Source organism: Cuculus canorus, chromosome 2 (genome assembly GCF_017976375.1).
Source record: "Cuculus canorus isolate bCucCan1 chromosome 2, bCucCan1.pri, whole genome shotgun sequence".
In the NCBI taxonomy this organism is placed as follows: domain Eukaryota; kingdom Metazoa; phylum Chordata; class Aves; order Cuculiformes; family Cuculidae; genus Cuculus; species Cuculus canorus.
This window is the reverse complement of record NC_071402.1, coordinates 112,620,601-112,639,667: the sequence shown is the minus strand read 5'-3', so window position 1 is coordinate 112,639,667 and position 19,067 is coordinate 112,620,601. Positions and strand designations below refer to the sequence as shown.

At 38.2% G+C, this 19,067-nt stretch overlaps 1 protein-coding gene across 1 annotated transcript in view; it reads right to left on the bottom strand.

Moving 5' to 3' along the window:
- The window catches only part of SUSD5 (sushi domain containing 5), a 42,134-nt gene extending 23,269 nt beyond the window's left edge, over window positions 1-18,865 (bottom strand). The window contains exons 1-2 of the mRNA XM_009556707.2: window positions 18,591-18,865; window positions 10,315-10,492 (exon numbers count right to left, since the gene is read on the bottom strand). Coding sequence (XP_009555002.1) covers window positions 10,315-10,492; window positions 18,591-18,684 — 272 coding nt within the window. The 5' untranslated portion in view covers window positions 18,685-18,865. The remainder of the gene's footprint in view (window positions 1-10,314; window positions 10,493-18,590) is intronic.
- Between the last annotated feature and the right edge of the window lie 202 nt (window positions 18,866-19,067).

Here is a 19,067-nt window from a genome sequence, read left to right as displayed (position 1 = left end):
ATTCCCAATACTTGGAAGCTGTACAATGTACAATGACTTAGAAGTTTGTAACTGATATAATATACTGATTAGTTAATTAATTTTAAGGGAATTTCTTAACTGCTGTCCAATGAGACCAAACTTATAAAAGTGCATCTTGCTCGTAGTTTTAGCATTAAACATAAAGAAAGGCTTTGAGATTTTTTATATGTCTTTCTCACTAAACTTTTTTCCTACATGAAGCTTAAAAATTGCTCTTCACATCTATTTCTTTTTTTTCCTACAGCAGAGTAAACCCTAGTGAAATTTCCACTTAGGTCTTAGATTTGGATTTTCATTGTATTAAAATTGATCTGATTAAACCTGAAAATATTACAATGTAATTTTTCTGAGATGAAAGAAATCAGGTCTTGTACACATGAAAAAAATAAAAAAAAAAAAGAAGGAAAAAGTCTATTTAATCTCTTCCATTTCTCCTTCTCTGTCAGTACTTTTCCATCATGAAATAAGTCCTGCAGGTTTTAAACATCTTCAGCAAGCTGTTATTAACACTGCTGAAAGGAGCGTCAAGATTGCTCAGTAATGGGTCTAATGATCAGACCTGCAATCCTTTTCACATAGAAATAGCATCTTTGCAGTCAGTAGGACTCAAGGTATGACTGAAAATATGCAATAATAGGCTCTTTTCTCTGAGTGCTTGAGGGTGGGTATATATTTACCTAATCCTAAAATGCTAGGTTTTCACCCATAATTATGGATTAAATATATGCACTTTTCTCTTAGTTCTAAAAGGTAGGTTTTGATGCTTTTAACTTTGTTACGTTTTTCATTTGAGGACCGAACAATGGTCATCCATTCAGAATTGAACATATTTTAACATTTCTTCATCAGCAGCTGAAATAAGAAACAAAAAATTTGTACATTTTCCCTACTGTTTCCAGCACCCTACTGAGAGGTTGTGGAAATGTGTTGCCTAGTTCATTTCTTTACTATTTTGAATTGTTGCATGGGGGCTTGCATTATAGTTGAAAGAATGCCGTAAACCTTACACTTTGTCTGGGGGTACATCTGCATATTCAGCCATTTAGAAGACTGTAGCTGTGCAGGAAAGTTTAATTCTATTTATTACTACTTTCATGTAATAGTTGAACTTAGACTTGCTCATTACTCATTGTAATCTGTTGCTTAGAGCAGTGTAATGCATGATTTTGTACCTTGCATTTAAGAAATAGATGCAATTTTATTTTTCCTTTTATGAAGGAAAATGAAAAATGAACTCTCTTTTATGAAACCAGACGTGCTCAGAAGAAACATACTGAGTTTAGACTGCAGATCATCCATAATAATCCTCTACATTTAATACACATCTGCTTGAAACATCCACATACCTGTGAAAATTAGTGTCATGCGGCCATGAACTCACAATCACAGTGTAAAAGTCAATCCCACATGCTATTGTTACACACCATGGAAGTACTATATACTATCAGTAATGTAAAAAAACAGTTGGAAAAAGAGAGAGGTTTGTGTTGTTGACAACAGCCCCTGCTCTCTGATGGGAAGTGTCTCTTTCAGATCCTCTAGAAGCCAAGCCAAAAGCTACTGATAATCCTCTCTGCCCACCTCTACCCCACCAAGAAGGACAACCTGCTTCCTGATGCCTCCTCTCCTTTCAAAAGGGAAAACGAGAGACCACAGGGACTCTGCCCTATGTTGACTTTCAGCTTAATTTCTGCTGTGCTGTATGATTCCTCCAACTATGAACAAATAACGGTCCTTCCTCTGTACCTACCCTGAAAGAAAGTTCAGAGCTTGGCCACACTGATCAGTGTTTTCCTGGGCCATGACTCAGATGCTGCATTTATCATGTGCACACACAAGGAGAACATTTCTAGAAGCAATTTCTAGAAGCCTTCCACTTACTCTTGCACTGGGTAAATTTTTTCTGATCTCTTATGTAACCAATGAGTAATCTGTGTATTTCGCACTTCTCCTAATTCCTCCATTCAAGAAGGAAACAGCAAAGAAGCTGTCATGTATAGTATTTATTTCACAACATACCATTTTATGCCATTATGTAATATGTATTATTAAAGATATCATCCATACTAATGATACTTAATTTTATATGTTGTATATATGCATGTATAATAAAGATATATACCTGTATACATAATATATAAAATAAACACATACTATTTATATGTAAATTATCTATTTTTTTAACAGTAGTTCCCACTGGTATCCATGTCTGCTTTCTAAGATAATTACATAGTAATTTTGTAATACTTTTTTCTGTGAATCTAATTTAAAACATATGGAGTTAACAGCTGAGTTTATATGACATAGCATCGTCCATCAGCACAGAATCCAGTAGGTGGGACTGGGATATTTTGTAGTCACTACATTATCTGCCAATTGATTGCAAGTTTCATAGTCTTTGTCAATAAATTCACCGAACTGAGTCAGAATGGTCTTATGACATTTATTCATAGCAGTATGAACTTGCATATGAATATGTTAAACTCAGAAGAACATCGTCAACAATGTGTTAGCTGAAGCACTGTGAAAGCCTGATTCGTAACATAATATAACTACAAGAAACCTTCCCCTAATTAGAAAGTTAAAAACTTCATCACTTTTCTCAGTCAAGATAAATCTTTAACATCCTGTGCTAATTGTTTTCATGGGTTGGCTTTACCACTTCTGTTTCAGTAACTAGGTGAGAGAAAAAAAATCAGTAGTTTGGAAGCCAAACTAGAAGATTTTTATTCTTAGTCTTTCCCTTCTGTAGTTTGGGAAACTGCAAATTATAAAGCTGGCTCTGATGAGGAATAAAATGTAAATGACATGTTCACAATTACCAAAGGGAAGAAAATTTCCTTGAAAAGTCATGAAGGGGAGCACAGGTGGGCTTTGGAAAGTCAATTGACTGGTAACTATAGAGGCTAATTTTGGCTGGATGTGACCCAAAGAAAGCAGCTGCTAAGTGTGACATGAAGACATTCCAACAGCAATAGTGCCACTGGAAATGTCAAAAAGAGGTCTTACCAAGGCAGAACCAATATCCTTTAGATTCTTAAAAATACACACGAAAATGCAGCCTTTTGTGCTTAAAATTGTACTGAAATAGTAAGGCCTCTGTTCATTAAATAAATACCGTCCATTCATGCAGACTTTCATACTGTAGATTAGTATGAAAGTTTTTATATAGCCATTTTACTATAATATCGCTATGTACATATAATTTGAGCATTCTTAGCGCATGTAGAGAATCATGTTGCTTCCTGACTAGGTGGCTGCTCAAAGAAACAGCAAGTGTCACTTGAAAGTTGGTTTTATTCAATTCCATTTTATGGGCTCCTATTTAGTCCACGGCTCTCATACCAGGTATTATTGATTAGTCACCAAACAGTTTAAAAAAACACAAAAATATTTGCAGAGTGCTTTAGTTTACAAAGAAGCCCAATTCCCAGACAAAAGGCTTTCAGATAGGACTAAATATTACAGACATTGTAAAACAGGGGAAAATAAATTAAGTTTTTTAAAAGATTTACAAAAATCAGCCCGTAAGAACTAACTGGGAAGTTTAAATCCTGGTGTCAGTCACTTTTGTTCATTTGCTAAAAGTAGGCAGATAACTCTTCTGCCTTCATTTTGCTGAGCTAAACAAACTGATCACCTTCAATCATAAGAGAGGTGCTTTCTAAGACCGATCTTAATGTGAGTTTATCTCTTCCAAGTTTGGACATCAAGAATTACAGGTGGTCCCTTTCCAGTGCCTCATTCAAGTCCTTCAGTGCTGCCCTCTCACTCCTGGAAGAACTGCTGGATGTCTTTGAGGAGAACTGCTTTTCCTTTTTCACAAACTTTATGTGAGTTATTTTATTTTACAGCAGGCTTACTGCCATCCTGTGTTCTGTACACCCGGCTCTTTCTCCTTCTCTGCCTTTTCCACCTGAACTGCTAGCTTAAGGCAGAAATTCCTATTAGTCTTCTTGTGATACTGTTACATTTCATTCCATTTCTATTACTTCGTATCTGAAATCAGGCCTACTTTCCCATTCAATGTTTTTATTTTCCCTGGTCTTAACAATGAGTTCTAGTCTTCTGATATTGACTAAGTTCATTAGCATAACCCTACTTTTTGTGCCAAAGTTTGCTAAAGTTTTGCTAAAGCCCTCCAAGTTCATTAAAAAATCCCTCCTGGTAGAAATTCAGTCTAAAAATGCACATCCCGGCTAAGTAAATGGCTCGTCTGAAGACTGTCTGTCTATGTTTAGCAGATGGTGTTTTGGGTACTTGTCCTAGAAAATACATTGAAGATTTATTTTCTTCTGTGGGATGCTTTTCCTGAAAAAGTACATTTTCTAAAAAAAAAATCTTCAATTATTGAGCTGTCTGTTTTACAAGAACCGTGGCTGTCATATTTTGCCCATGCTGTCTTCCCAGGATGTGCCAAGAAAAGATTCACATCCCCCTCAAAGCTGATGCAAAGTGGCTCATGTCCACGTTTCTCAGTGATGTCATTCCTTGGAGTAAACTGGCCTTACATTAAATTCAACTCTCTTGACTGAGCTTCACGTAGAAATGCCTATTCGTGAAACACAACTACTTTGTTTTTTTTCTGAGACCTTCTCAGATGATTGACAAGAAACAATGAGAAGACAACGTCATCTTCTAGCAGAGCATGACACCAGCTGCAGGCTGTGGGACTATAGTTTGCGACATGAAGGCATTTCAGAGTGCAAGACCTCCTCAGACAGTTTCATAACCAGTTTTAGTATTTTGAATCAGACCACGTCCTGTCAACTATGTCTGGATTTTTCTCTTGAAGGGAATTAATTGACCTGCCTCATACACATGTCTGGGAACAAATTCATATGCATTATCACCAGACAGCAGAGCATAGCCTTGAAATAAAACAGAGAGCTTGCCACACTGATATGCCGTTAGGACTGCTTCTCTGTAAATAAGCAAGTGAGCCTGTTAGAGCCAGTTCACCTGGTTAGCAACTGACCCTTCTCTGTTTCCTTGGATATTGCTTTTTTCTTTCCCCAAAAATATGCTGTTATTACCCTGCTGCCAGGTGCTGGGCAAGCTCCATGCAGTAGGCAGAAAAAGAAGTAGGTAGTCTTGTGAAATATTATTTCTGAGTCTTATTATTGTATTTCCCACTGGTGTCATCTGCAGTGAGGGCCCTGTTGTGTTTGACACTGTAGAAGCATTCAACAGGAGTTACTGCAAAACCAGAAGAGCTAACAAAAGGAAGGAAAAATAGACATGAAGTAATTTTCCTAGCAGCAAACATCTGGTCTGTGGTCAGCCAAGAAAAGAACCCCAGTCTTCTGACTCCCATAGCAAGGCTGATTCTAGCTGACTCTGCTTGCTCACTCCTGAGTTATCACCCCTGAAATAAAGCCTCCAGGCACTGGGCAGGAACCAGCCCAGGGCAATTTCATGTGAAGGAACAGGTTGACTGCCTTGCAGGAGGTCTGTCACGGAACAGAAAGCCTATGCAAAGCTTCGAAGACCTTATAGAAGAGACACAGGGTTTCATCCTTTACTAGACAAATGAGGAATGGGATAGGGAATATGACAGCTTCAGCTTTCCAGTGCTAGAAAAGTGATGGAAGTGAATAAATTAGCTATGAATATCTTAATACAAGCTGTTGAGGATGTTTACAATTTCTAAAATAAATAGATGCTTTTTAACATTCTGTGTGAGTGGCTGATCATAAGAAAATTTGTGTCATGTTCACTTTCCAAATTTAAAAATGCCAGAAATGAACACAAGACCATTTGGGACATGCTGCCTGGTGCTGGAGGACTCGACATAAGGTTTGCCAGTACAACATCTGAATTCAAAAGATAGCAGTGAGAGCCCTTTAGAGAACTCTGCCACCTTTTTTTCATTTAGATTCTGGCAGATCACTTACTGGTTTCTCTGACTCACTTGTCTGACATGCAAATAAGTCATAAGAGTGTCATTTTTAGTATGAATAGTTATTAGAGATCATCTGACAAATGAGACCTGCCTAACAACATCTCATTTCCTGATATGTAACAATGTGCAGTGCTTTATAAGTTACATGTGTCAGGATTGACTTGTAAATGGTTTACTTCTGGACTGCTAAAATAAGCTACCCCTTATCCTCTTACCCCTATCAACTCGTCAGTGGCTCTTCTCTAAAAGTGCCCAAGCCCTTGGATCTGCCATTGACTTCCCCTTGTGAACAGCCCTGAACTCTGAATTGAGTTGGTCTTAACGACTGAAAGTGGAAGACAAAACCATCTTCTTATGCCTGTGGAAGAGGTTCTGTTCCAGGCTGCTCAAACCACAAAACCACTCAGTTTATTGTCTCTTTGGATATACTGGCAGGGATCTATTTGTTTCAGCAGTTTCCATCCTACATCAGTTGAAGTGAATAAGTTTTGTCGAGACCTGCTGTTCGGGCTAGCCCACTTTTCAGGGACTAAAACAAGCTAGAGAGAGCAATATGAGCATCTCCACCAGCAGACCGGTGTCTTCTTCCACCAGCATCACTCTATGCAGAACAATATTTTTAACAGCCTAACTGTCTGCCCACTCTGTTCTCTTCTGACTTAAAGATAGACCTGAGCCAACTACCTCTACCAGGACAGCTGAGTAGGCAACAGTCACTGAAGTGGATCAGTAAGAAGTAGGTTGGAATGAGCTGGGAAGCCACAACCCCAGTGGATCAAACAGAAGATGACCTAACACAATCTCAGAATCTTTGTGTGCTTACATATGGATCCATATTTACATACGAGTCACCAGAAATCTGACAGTCACCCAAACTCGGCTAGTTCTTCAAACCCAATTCTCCTCTTTCCCCATAGAAGAGGCACTGCCCAGAGAGCAGGCAGTATCAACACGCTCACACTGACTCAGTGATGTGCCTCATTCATAACAGGAGAAACTCCCATGGGTTTCCAGGACCTGATTTGGCTGTAAAACTAATAAGGACACAACAGCCAACAGTGATGGGTGTATTTACTAGGAGTGAGATTGTAATTAGTCACCAAGATCATAAAATAGCCATAAGAAGAGAACAAATCACTGACTTGTGCAAAACCTGGAAACGATGTGGAGGTGAAAAAGTCTTTACATCTCTGCTAGAGCTCCTGTTCATTTTTAAGTCTGTGTGGTGGAAGGAGGACTAAAGCATGTCAGAAACTCTGCAATACTTTAATGTCTTCACTCATATCATTTGTTTGTGTTTACTTCTACTGCCAATGTCTAATACATTTTTCCTCAGGGGAAAGACTGGGATACTTTCTGGGCACCAAATAAATAAAATAAACTGCATTCTTTCCGAAACTGGGAACTTCTTCTATCATGTTCCCTCCTATTCATCTCATTTCTGATTCATACAGTCCAAGAGGATATGGGAGAATATTAGACCAAAGCTCTGTGATCTGCGCTGGACTCCAGTCAGCTGCTGGGAGGAATCCAAGGCTTTAGATCCAACCTGCAAAGGCCTTAACAGTTTTGGATCTGCCAAACGTGAGGAGATCACTTCTCTCCCTGGGCCATGCCACCACATTCAAAGATGTGGGGGTCCATCCAGATGAATAATCCGAGGTGTGCCCTGTGAAGAGTCCTTTATTTTGTAAATAATTGTGCCTGTTTCTGTAACCTTCTGGGCATGCTGTGAAGCCTGCCTTCCCTTCTCCATGTTAAATCAGCTGAGTGAGGATTGAGATTCTTCTATCTACCAGCTACCCTTTATCCTTGCTGTGATGTTGCCATTTATCAAGTGAATGCCCAAAGTGTTCAATAGGAAAGTGTAGACATATTTTTTTAAGTTACATAACTAATTCTGTAAAATATTTTTAGTCCCTTCTTGATAGCTTTTACATTCCTTTAATCATTCTTGAGCCATTTTGTTGAGCTTCTTTTAGTACATTTCTTAAGATATGGTAAACAGTACTACATAACATATTCCAAAGGAGGCTGTTACACCAACCTATATGTGTGAATATATATGCATGCATTTTTCACATTGTCCTTCCCATTCCCTAAGTATTTTGGCAACTTGATTCCTTGTTTGTTTATTTGTTTTTACTACAGCTGCAGTTTGACAGAGGTTTTATTTGTGCTGTCCATAGCAAGGTCCTCATATCTTTCCTAGGCTGGCAGAAGTAAATCAAAACCCAGAAAAGTATTTTTAAGTAGGTTGCGTAATCCTCCTGCATGTGTTATCACTGAACTTCATTCACCAATGTTTTGCCCATTCATCTAAATCCCTCTAAAATGTTTATATTCTACTCGAGCTTGTCCAGCTTGAGTAACTTTGTCTCATTTGCATGCTTTGCCCTGGACTGCTCATTTCCTCTCCAGAGATGCGTTAACTAACAGAGAAACCAGTATAACCTTTTTACGCATTATACTTTTCCTGGTTTGCCCCGGAGTCAAAAATATCCGGCTCAGTAAACCAAGTAACGTACATTCTGATGCTTACCCAGCCACAGGTAAAATTGTACCACAGAAAAGAGTATAAAGTTCCAGCTCTGAAGAACTATTCTGTCTGGTGAAGCTCTCCAGTGAAGTTCAGATATGGTGACTGCAGAGCAACAGCAGGCTGATATATCCCTACAATATCCTTTCTGGCAAATAGTTTAGAGACTTCCCTATCATGGACAGGTTTACTGAAGGAATGGAGTACAGAAAGTTGGAAGAGATGAAAAATCTTTCATTCCTTCAGGTTGGTATGATGATGTGTACATTATCACATTATACTGTCATTGTACACAATTTTGATATTGAAGCTATTTTGAGATAGGTCCACAACTTGTCTATTAACAGCTGTAGCTCCAGTGCTGCAGTAATTAATTGAGGATCTCTCGGGACTAACTAGTGGTATTACTTAGATAAAAGATAGATGGTTTATTCTCCTACTCATCATCATTCCTTACTTCTGTAATACAGAGGCTGTATAAAAGAACCTGTACAACAACTTCGCCATGCATTTTGTAGCGATGGATAGCTTTCCTGGTTCTTCAGCCTCCCAGACATCTCAACAACTGGCTTAGGGAAAAAAAATGCTAGATTTTAGATCACTTTCTCATATCCTGAGAGATTCCCGGATTTTTTTTTTTAATGATCAAAGTTCGCATGAATCAATGTTCAAACAATTTTTCACCTGGAAAAAAATGATCACTGGTACTAGTTGCTTTTGCTTAAAGTTGTTTAAATATCACCTTTCATTAATAGTAGCAATTTTCTGTCCTTTGGGAACCTTATCACCAAAAATATGCAATCAGCAGTGCTTGCTTAAATAACTGCTAAGTATCACAAAATCCAATAATACACTAAAGTTTGGGAACTTGGAAACAGTATCTTGACGAAACAAAACTTTATCACCCCTGGACTTTGACAGTATATTATATATTACCCCCTAACTCATGAGAACTTTGTAAAGCTCCTCATGGAAATGAACATATATATTATGCTAAGGCTGTGGCTGGTAAGCCTGCTGAAGGAAAGAACCAGGAGAGAAGGGGCTTTGAATCTACTCGTGCTCCTTCTGGGCAATTCCTGTATGGTACCAGTTTCAGTGACATGTGACATTCATGCCAAACCTTAGCTCCTCCATTTTGTGTTTGTTTTTTTTTAACTGAATTTTCTATGATTTGGTCTCTTTGTCAAAGATGAAACCTGTCTGCGCGTTCCTGAGGCATGCAAGGCAAAGCTCAGCCTAGTGCCATGTCGATTCACCTGAGCTACCTCAAATAATACAATCCAACACACCCAGTGATAGCATTAGCCCCCAGTGAGCTTTTTCAACAAACTCTCTATGACTTTTACACTATCAAATGTAAGTACATCTAAAGTCATACCTATCTGAAGATGTTGTTGTCAATTTAGACACCCATAAATACCTGAGACGCATACATAGTTTCCATAAGAAGCTCAGTTTGCTGAGCTTCTTGCTGAATAGAGACTAACAGAGTCAGTGGGAGCACTGATATTCCAGCACTATGTCCTCAGCAGGTAAACTCCTTTAGGGCTCAGCACCCCACTGCAGACCAGGTGGAAAGAAACTGCAAGAAAATAATTCAGAAGGAAAGAGGAAGAGGAAATTGCTTCAGATCCATGAAATACATGATCTGAGACTGATAAGTATTTGTGTCCCTGCAATATTAACTGTACAAAATCGAGTCTGTGGAAGCAGTGGTGTACTTAGCTACATGTCACAGTGCTTGAATTGTGGCCAGTGTTTTCTAGCAATATTCTTAGTCAAAGTGGAAAATGCGCATGGCAGATGTCATTATAATTATCAGGAAGGGTTATGTCATTGTCCTTACCCAGCGGAGCCACCGGCGAGCCATCCTGTGGTGCAGCCAGTGAAAGAACAGTCCAGAACAGCCCTTTTCAGTTCTTCTGCAGTTGCTAAGCGAGCACTCAGGTCAACACAAGCTTTCTCAGCTTCAGCTAAATCCAGACCCTGAGAGTTGTTCTTGGACTCAAGTGCAAACACTTTCCCTGTAGCACCAAGAAAGGAGACATCACTCCTCTTAGTATTGTACTCAACACATATTCAACAAAAACATTTCAAGTTATCAACAAACAAAGTCTTCTTGTTTTTACTAAATTAATTTTAAGAAGAAATCTACTTCTTGGAATGAGTAATTTAGTCAACACTGTAAATATCTTTGCTTTGCTTTTCATTTAGTTGTGTTCATCAACAGAAAAGCAATATGGCTTAAGCCCCAATTAATTTCCAGCCCATGTGAAAAGCCTGTCTTGCCTTCATGGGTCTGTGCTTCAGTTGTGGAGAAAGAAAGCACAATACTCACTCGTATGCACGTGTAGTCAGAGTCAGAACATCTCCTGTAGGCTATAACACTGGAACTTATTACTAAGCATCTTATAGTTACATTTGTAAGAACTGCATCTATAAAGTAAGCAAAATCTAAAATCCAGTATTTCAACTCACTCTTCCACATCAGAAATAGAATTACACTTAATCTCTAAAATAAATATAAGGTAATTTTATGGCAATTTGTGCTAAATGCTGCCGCTTTATTTTCTTAACTTTCTAGAAAGACGGATGGATTTTTTTTTAATAAAAGGCTTTTTTTTTAATGAGCATGAGAACATATTTAGCACAACAATTTCTTGTGCTATTTTTGTTTTCAGTTCAGTTTGTTTTACTTTAATTTATCTAACACTGTGAAAGCTGCAAGGGTGCAGGTCAGAGGTTTTGGAGACTGAGAACAGGGCAGTTGGGATCTTGGCAATAAAGTTTGAGAAGTTACTGGGTTATGGAATAAACATGTTAGTTGGATGTCTCCAGGAAAAGAAAGAAACAATGCGACATTTTATGGTGCTGACATGTAAATTGCCAAAAGGATCTTCTTTCTGAAGACAACATCCCTCAGAATATCTTCTAGATTTCAAAGGTACAGGTTTAGGTTGCTTGCAGGTGCAGGAAGACAACTTTTGAGCATTGTTCATTCAGTAAATGCCTGGAAATACGTATTATGTCTTATTTCAAGCGTAGATTAGTGGTAATGGTTAGATCAATGCATAGCTTCTAGCACATACCAAGTTCTCACTATATAGCTAGCTTCACACTTGTGGGATATGTTGAAGAGTAGCAGGACCCCTTCAGACTGATTCTGTACCTAGCGGTGCCCCTATCATATATGATTTCAACAAATTGATAAATATGAGCTTAATCCTAAATATAGAGAATTGATACAGGGTAGGTCTGTCCCTGACAGCTTTCTGTTCTCACCTGAGCATAGTTTAATCCACTACAAGAATCACAGCCCTTGCCGCAAAAAAACGCCAAGTTTCTTTCAAGCCAGTACATCATTTGTGTTTACATTAGCTAATGAGCACAGATCAGTCCTGATGAAGAATCCTACTTTGAAGGGAATTCTACCTACGCAGAGTAAGAAGTAATTCTGACTTGGGCAGATAAGCAAATAAAGAGGGACAAACAATGACAAGAAGAAACAGAAATTCAGAGTACCCAGAACAACCTTCTCACGCAGTTAGCAGTAGTTGACCAAGGAATGTAACCCAGAAGCACAGATCAGTGTCCTAACCGCTAGACTACAATGTGTCTTGCTTCTCAACTATAGTCAATACCATGAACTGTAATTAGAACAGGGGAGTTTACACAGAGAGGTGAAAAAAGCAAACCTCTACAGTCCTGAGTACCAAACCCTCAGGGTTCTTTGCAAAATGTCCCAAATAGTGCACATGACTCTAACATAGGCTACTAAAGCCATGAATAGACATAGCAAAGTATGCCTGAGGTAGAGAAAGATAAAAAAGCAGAAGGATGTTTTTAAACAATGATTCCTAAATTGTGGAACAACTTTCAGTAATAAAGGTAAAGAGGGATTAAATGTAATATTTTACTGAGGTTTTGTCCCCACTAAAAATTGCCCACATTCTATATTTCACAATCCGGCTGTCAGGTTTGAGATTTATCATCAAAGACATATAGGGAAAGTTTGCGTAGCATCTGACTTAAACCATAAATGTTAATTTGATGTGGCAGTAAGTCCTATTTTCCAGTCATTAATATTTTAGTTAGAAGACTCAAAGAAAGGAAAACCATTGAGTTCCATCAACATATAATTAGAAGAAATTAAGTTCATAATTTAATCTTTTTACCAGTAATTGCCAATTACGTTTTTAAAGGAGTAAAAGACTGAGGCTGAGACAGCTTTCCATTAGTGCTGTTAGATGTTTGCAAGTACTTCAGATAAACTATTTTTAAATAGAAACTATGAAGATGCTGTTTGAAAACAGAGTATTATCCTTCAAAAATGTATCTCAGATGTCCAGATTGTGTAGACGAATAGCTTTTAGGGGAACCTAGGAAGGAATTACTGGTTGAGAAAATTATAGTGAACTGCTTTATAGGAAATTCTGGTTAGCCAGAAGTGGATAAATAAGATGACCTACTAACCAGACCAAGCAGGTCCCAAAAGCTTTAGAAGCCTGGTGTTTAAGATGTTCTCTCTGTTTTGTCCGATTTCTTACTTAGAAAATATGATAGCAAGTAAGGTTCACTTATCGGACACTCAACCAAAGGAACACCTAGATCCCCAGTTTCCTGAGCTGTGTCACATTACTGAGGGGCATGCACAGAAAAAAAATATAGGAGCCATATTAGCATGATAATAGGAAAAATACATAAGCACATCAGAGCAGGAAACCCTCTTAAATAAATAAGACCACAACACCAAAATTTAATTCTGCGCTTTACAGTGGTATGGTTAATATGCTTGAGGTATTCATGTATTTAATTTTCCTCAATTTTAATCTCAAAAGTGGTATAATTTTCAAGATTGGTATTGGAGGGTTCTAGTGAAGTATTTGTAAATATTTGTAAATTTGTAAAATCACTGTTATTTGAAATGTAAAGGTTTTTTTAAAAAAGGTTTATGTCACATACTTCATTCCACAGTCAGTTTTGGTACTGGGGTTGTGAAAAATTCCAATGGTATCCCCTCTCTCTAGCACGTTATAACAGTGTGAAGTAGTTGAAATCAGTTTCACTTCTGAAATAGAATCAAGAGAGGTATTGTAATTCTGTTTTAAATGTATGGTTTTAAGCTTGAGACTGTACCATATTTCCATAAGGTGCAGGACTGAAGTATCAAGTTTTTGTGTTTATTTATGTGCAGAATGCAGTACGCCTTTGATTGTGGCACCTTTGAACATCCACCATGTTTGAGCTCCTCAACGTTCTCCCTTCATTTCTGCTCCATAACACTTACTTCCCATAATGCCATAATGAGACAGGTGATGTGGAAACTTGTTCCAAAAACTCTACATAGTTTTCTGAAGCCTTTTCAAACAGAGACAGTTCCTTTGGCTTCAAGATTAAGCTGGAAATCCATGGAAAGCAGCCTTTGTCAGGAGGCATAATGCTCATTTTGAAATTATCAGGTTCATAATTAAAATCCGTTTGTTGCAATAAGTTTCTTCGGGTTCTCCTTTGGAGCCAGGGACAAAGTTTTAATTTTATTGGCAAGACATAAATGATAGGACATAATTCTTCCTACAGTAAATTAACAGCTGGTCCCACACCTCTCAAGAAAAATTCACAGTTGAAAACAAAGAGGTTCTCTCTTTAATGACTAGCCTATATTATATCAGTAGCTTCTACCATCATCTGATCACTAGTATTACAGAATGTTGGTTATATTTTGATATATTTATAAAAGAACAACTTCTATTATTGTTTGGCCCTAAAACTTTGTCAACAAGGAATAGCTGAATATAGTTTTTGAGTTATCCAATACAATCTGATTGAAAATGTAGAAGCGTGGACCTCAAAGCTGCTAGGATTCATTTGTATCACCTTGTTTAATTCCTGCATAACTAGACTGTAGATTTCCCCCAGTAATTCCACCATTGAGTCCAAAAATTCATGGCTGAACTGGAGCATGTCTTTTCAAAAGGCATCCAGTCATGATTCAATGACTCCGAGTAATGGAGAATTTACAGCACACTTTGGAGTAAACTGTTCCAATGGTTCATTACTCTCACTCTGCCTGATTTCCAGTCTCAAATTTTGCTAAACTCAGCTTCTTAAAACTGAACCTTATTACGCTTACAAGACTGAAGAGCTGCCTACAATCAGATACATGGAAGTGCAAAAAAAGGGACTCTTGAGACATAAAACCAGTCCAAAACCTGTTTCTTCATACTTTAAGGAATCCCAGTGGAATTAGCAGAATTTTCTTGGTTATGAAGAAGACAGAGTTTGGGTAATTTATTCTAATGCAGTAACAGATACAACAAGAAGTTCTGAGGCATATAGGCATGGTTCAAAGCCCACTGAAATGAGTTCAAGGTTCTTCATGTCTTCAGCAGGATTTTCATCATGATTGAAGATGAAACATTAAACTGCATATCCAAACGTATTTTGAAATTAAAAAAAAAGTTTTTCTGAAATAATATAAACTGAAAGCACTTTAACAGGCATGCCCAGTGTGCTGATCTCATGACATGATACTTAACTAGTACAAAGGATAAAACCTAATCAGTTTCAACAAAATAGAAGGGATTTCCAGCTTGATTTATTTTTACTTAAATGTGAAAAACTTCAAATTGAGGTAAAAGAGAGTGGAGGAAAGGAAGGTCACTTCTATAATTCAAGAGCAATGAAACTTCCAGTTCTGTAGCTGTGTGTAACAATGGTCACGATTGTAAGAGTGAGGGTGGAGAATTTAGTAAAACTGTAAAATTACAGACAGAGATTTAGGTAATTACCAGTTCTGCTTAGTGTTCATGAATGTCGAGTTGATTTCTTTGAGAAACTAAGTTGAGTGATGACTTACTTGATTCAAACTGCTTGAAATATTACATCATCAGAAAAAGAGCAAGACTGGGAGGTCACATTTGAGTTCCTTCTCAGCTAAATTCAATTTGAGCTTAAATTTTAATTTTACTACAGGCTTTAGGATCAAATAGTTGGAACTGCTTATGTATTTATTATCGCAACATGCAAACATACCTGCTGGTTTTGCAAGTGAGAGCCTGAAATGCTTAAGACACCTGCTACTCAAAGGCAAGTGTCTGGACAAAGCAGAAGAGGTGAAGTATACTTTTTTCCTTTTCTTTACAAAAAGGGTGCAAAGCAAGTAACAAGAAAGCTTATAGTAGTTTTTTTTCCCTGCCTTTGGCATCAGACATATCTGGTTCTAGGTCAGAAGTATGCAGCTCAGATGCTTAGCCAGCATTCTGGACTCAGGATCCTTCCATCTGCAAATGCTGCAATCACTATAGATGTTCACTAGCAGACAACTCGCTTGACCGGGAGGTCTTCCATGTAATCCAAATCTAGTCAACAGGCTAACTTCACTCTGGAACAATTAGTAAAGGTTTGCATTTAGTGCTTTTTTTCAGCTTAGAAGTGTGGTAGCAAGACATACGAATCGTCATAATTTCCTTGCTGACATGCTCTGTCTCAGAGCAAGTGCTCTGCAGAAAACTATGGCTCATACACACGGATACTTTAGCTGCTTTGAAAAGACAAGAGAGGGATTCAGAAAAAAAAAGCAGAGGCAACTCCTTCGCAGCATGCATGAAGCTGCATCCTTGTTCTCCTACTCTGGTGCAAATGCGAAGAAATTCCCCCCAAGTCTGCCTTTGCACTGGTTTAGTTGAGACCCGTCACGATAGCTTGTATTATTTCCCAGTAACTGCACAAAAGAGTAGTGGCACACCATGGTAAGTCAGAGCAGGAATAAGCCCTTGAGGAGCCTGCTGTCTGTCTGACCCTGACCTCAATAGCTATGAGCAAGCACATTTCAATCATAAAAAAACTGCAAAGCAAAACAAAGCTACCTTTTATTTCAGCGTTTACTTCTGTCTTTCTGGAGTCTATCTGCACTATAGCAATATGTGCTGTGGTAAATAACTACTTAAAAGAGATCAATTAAGCTTCAAGGCTCTACATGTTCACCAGACTTCGATGGTTTCCAGTTTTATTGCCTTCTCTCTGTCATTATTTGTGTGTGAGATGATAAAGTCTTCCTTAGGGAAAAATATTGTAACCAGTTTCAGAGGTTTGCCTGTAACAAGGGCCAGTCTGAATTTCACCGGGTTTTTACAAGGTGAATTCAAAATCCCTTCAGTGGTTTGCAAAACAGCCAGTTACTTTCAGTTAAAAATAATAAATACACACATCCATATGTGTCACTCAGAATGGTCCTTTGGCACTTAAATGACATCAGCATGTATTAGAGTAGCACAATTTTATATTCACCTACAACTTGCATGAATGAGAAGGGGGTTTCCTGCTTGGATCAGGCCAGAATCTAAAAGAAAGTATTAATCGTGTTTCATACTCTCAGATCTTCTGAAATACGTAAGCCTACGTGCAGTGGTAAATCTTAAAGTTCACATAACGTGTTTTCTTCTCCATCACTGTCTAATAAGTCAGATGGTTTACAGGACAGTGTTACAGTTATTTACTTGGACATTAATATTAGAAGAACACACTGAATAACATATTAATAAAGGATTTGCACATTTTTTGCAGTGATAATTAGAAGTTAAATAAAAATGGAAACTAGGGTATTATAAGAATGCTCTACAACTGTAATGTACTCCAGATATTCTACCCTTTAATTCTCATAATTGATTTACCATGTGTCAAGAAAACTTGACAAACTGTTGAATGACAATTAAAATTGGTCACGAACTCTGCCTTAAAATGATCTCCAACATTTTTTTCCCTTTCTGTTTAGGAACCACGAAGGTGCAGAAATAATACGAACTGGGCAATGCTTTTGAAAAGATAGGGCAATTCTTCAGGTGAAGAATTTTTAAGAAGGGAAATCAATTATTCCTGTCCCGTCCCCTTTTCTGAAGTTCTGTGGACAACTCTATTTCATAGGTCTGCAATTTTTTCCTCATTTCAGAGGCATTTTGCTAAGGAAGGAGTATTTCTGAAAATCAGAATTACAGACTTGCCTACTGCAACACAGTGCAGCTGCCTGACACATTTCTTTTCCTTTATTAATAATAAAAAATATTTTTCCTCAAATTTACAAGACAGAGTTCTGTTGTATAAAGGGTATTTTACACAAAATGGTAGAAACGTACAATCAAGATTAATTTTCTCCATTTCCTTTGCCATACTTTGTCATTAGCTGAAATAAATTTAGGTTGAAGAGAAAAAGTACTTTAAGAAGAAAAAGAAGAGGTTTTTATGGCCCTATAATGTTTAAGATCTGTTCTCTGGTGTAATGCAGCAAACATCGATGGCAAAGGATCAGTGTGCCGAAAAAAAAAATAAATCCTGAGATCAGGCATAAATCTATCACAGCTGTGAGAGTGAAAAAATGTAGCCATTCAGCATTGCTCTCCCAGGAAAAGACACAGTTGTTTCAAAAATAAATCCTGGTTTTGCTAAGGAGAGTTGGTACTCTTTACTACAGGCTTAACCATTACGAGGGCAATAGGCTACTAGAAACTTTCAAGAGATGCAGCTATTTAGGATTATCATCAGCCTTGTAAAAAGTCCCGTTTCAGAGTAATCAGTAGCTGCTGCTTCAGCCAAATTCATGCCCTGATCAAATCCCCCAGCAGTGAGTTACAGATGAAAGATGTAGAGAGGTGACCAGGCATCTTCAGCGTGGGCGGTAACAAAAAAGGCTGTAAGGAAAAGCTTTTGACTTCTTGTCTTCCCTTCCTTGAGTACCTGCCCATATAAATTGATACTGGGGGGCATCTGAAGTGGGTAGAGAAGAAAGTTCCTTGGAGAAAAGACACTTTTAATTAGAATGAGAGCTCTGCTAAAATGTAGCTGAGTCTTCTTCATATTCTTATTTCCTCTGGAAAAGTTCACTATCCTGTCATTTTCTTGTAATAAAATAATCTTAGCCTTCTGGGATCTTATTTCCTTTCTCTGCTTAACTTCAGGTTATTTGTAGAGTCCCAAAAACCTCTGAATCAGACATTTCCTAACCCGAACTGGGGTGAGTATTGAAGTTTCTTATTAAAAATAAAAAAATGTGGTTTTTTGCAGTAAGACATTTCAACATACAGCTCTCATTCCAGCCATAGCAACCCAGCCCAAACTGAATGGGGGACTCACCATCAGCCTGAACAGAGATGATCTGAAGGATGAAGAAGACAGATCCTACACCCTGGAGAAAAGTGAGAGAGAATCTCTGAGAGCCTGAAGCCATTGCTCTGCTTTCAAAGCCCTCAGCCACAGGAGGTTGGCTGCCGAAGCTTTTTTTCTCTCCTTCTCTGCACTTTCACAACGGGTCTGCGGTGATGATTTCAAGGAGTGCTTTCCTTCGTCAGGATCCTGCGTCTTGGGTTTACACTGAAGGCGGGAGGGGTGGAAAAAGAAAGAGGGAGGGAAAGAGGAATCCTTGGCTTGGGTAATGTAAAGGGGAGGGGAAGGTGTGGGGGGGGAGATGTCCAGCCAGCTGGGGTTGGGAAGAGGCTTTATCCAGCCCAGTCTGCAGGGCAGTGCATGCAGAAAGCTGGTGTGAAAAGTCACATTACCCTGACGGTAAATACTTAATGGATCATAGTGGAAGAAATGTAAAAGGCATGAGGG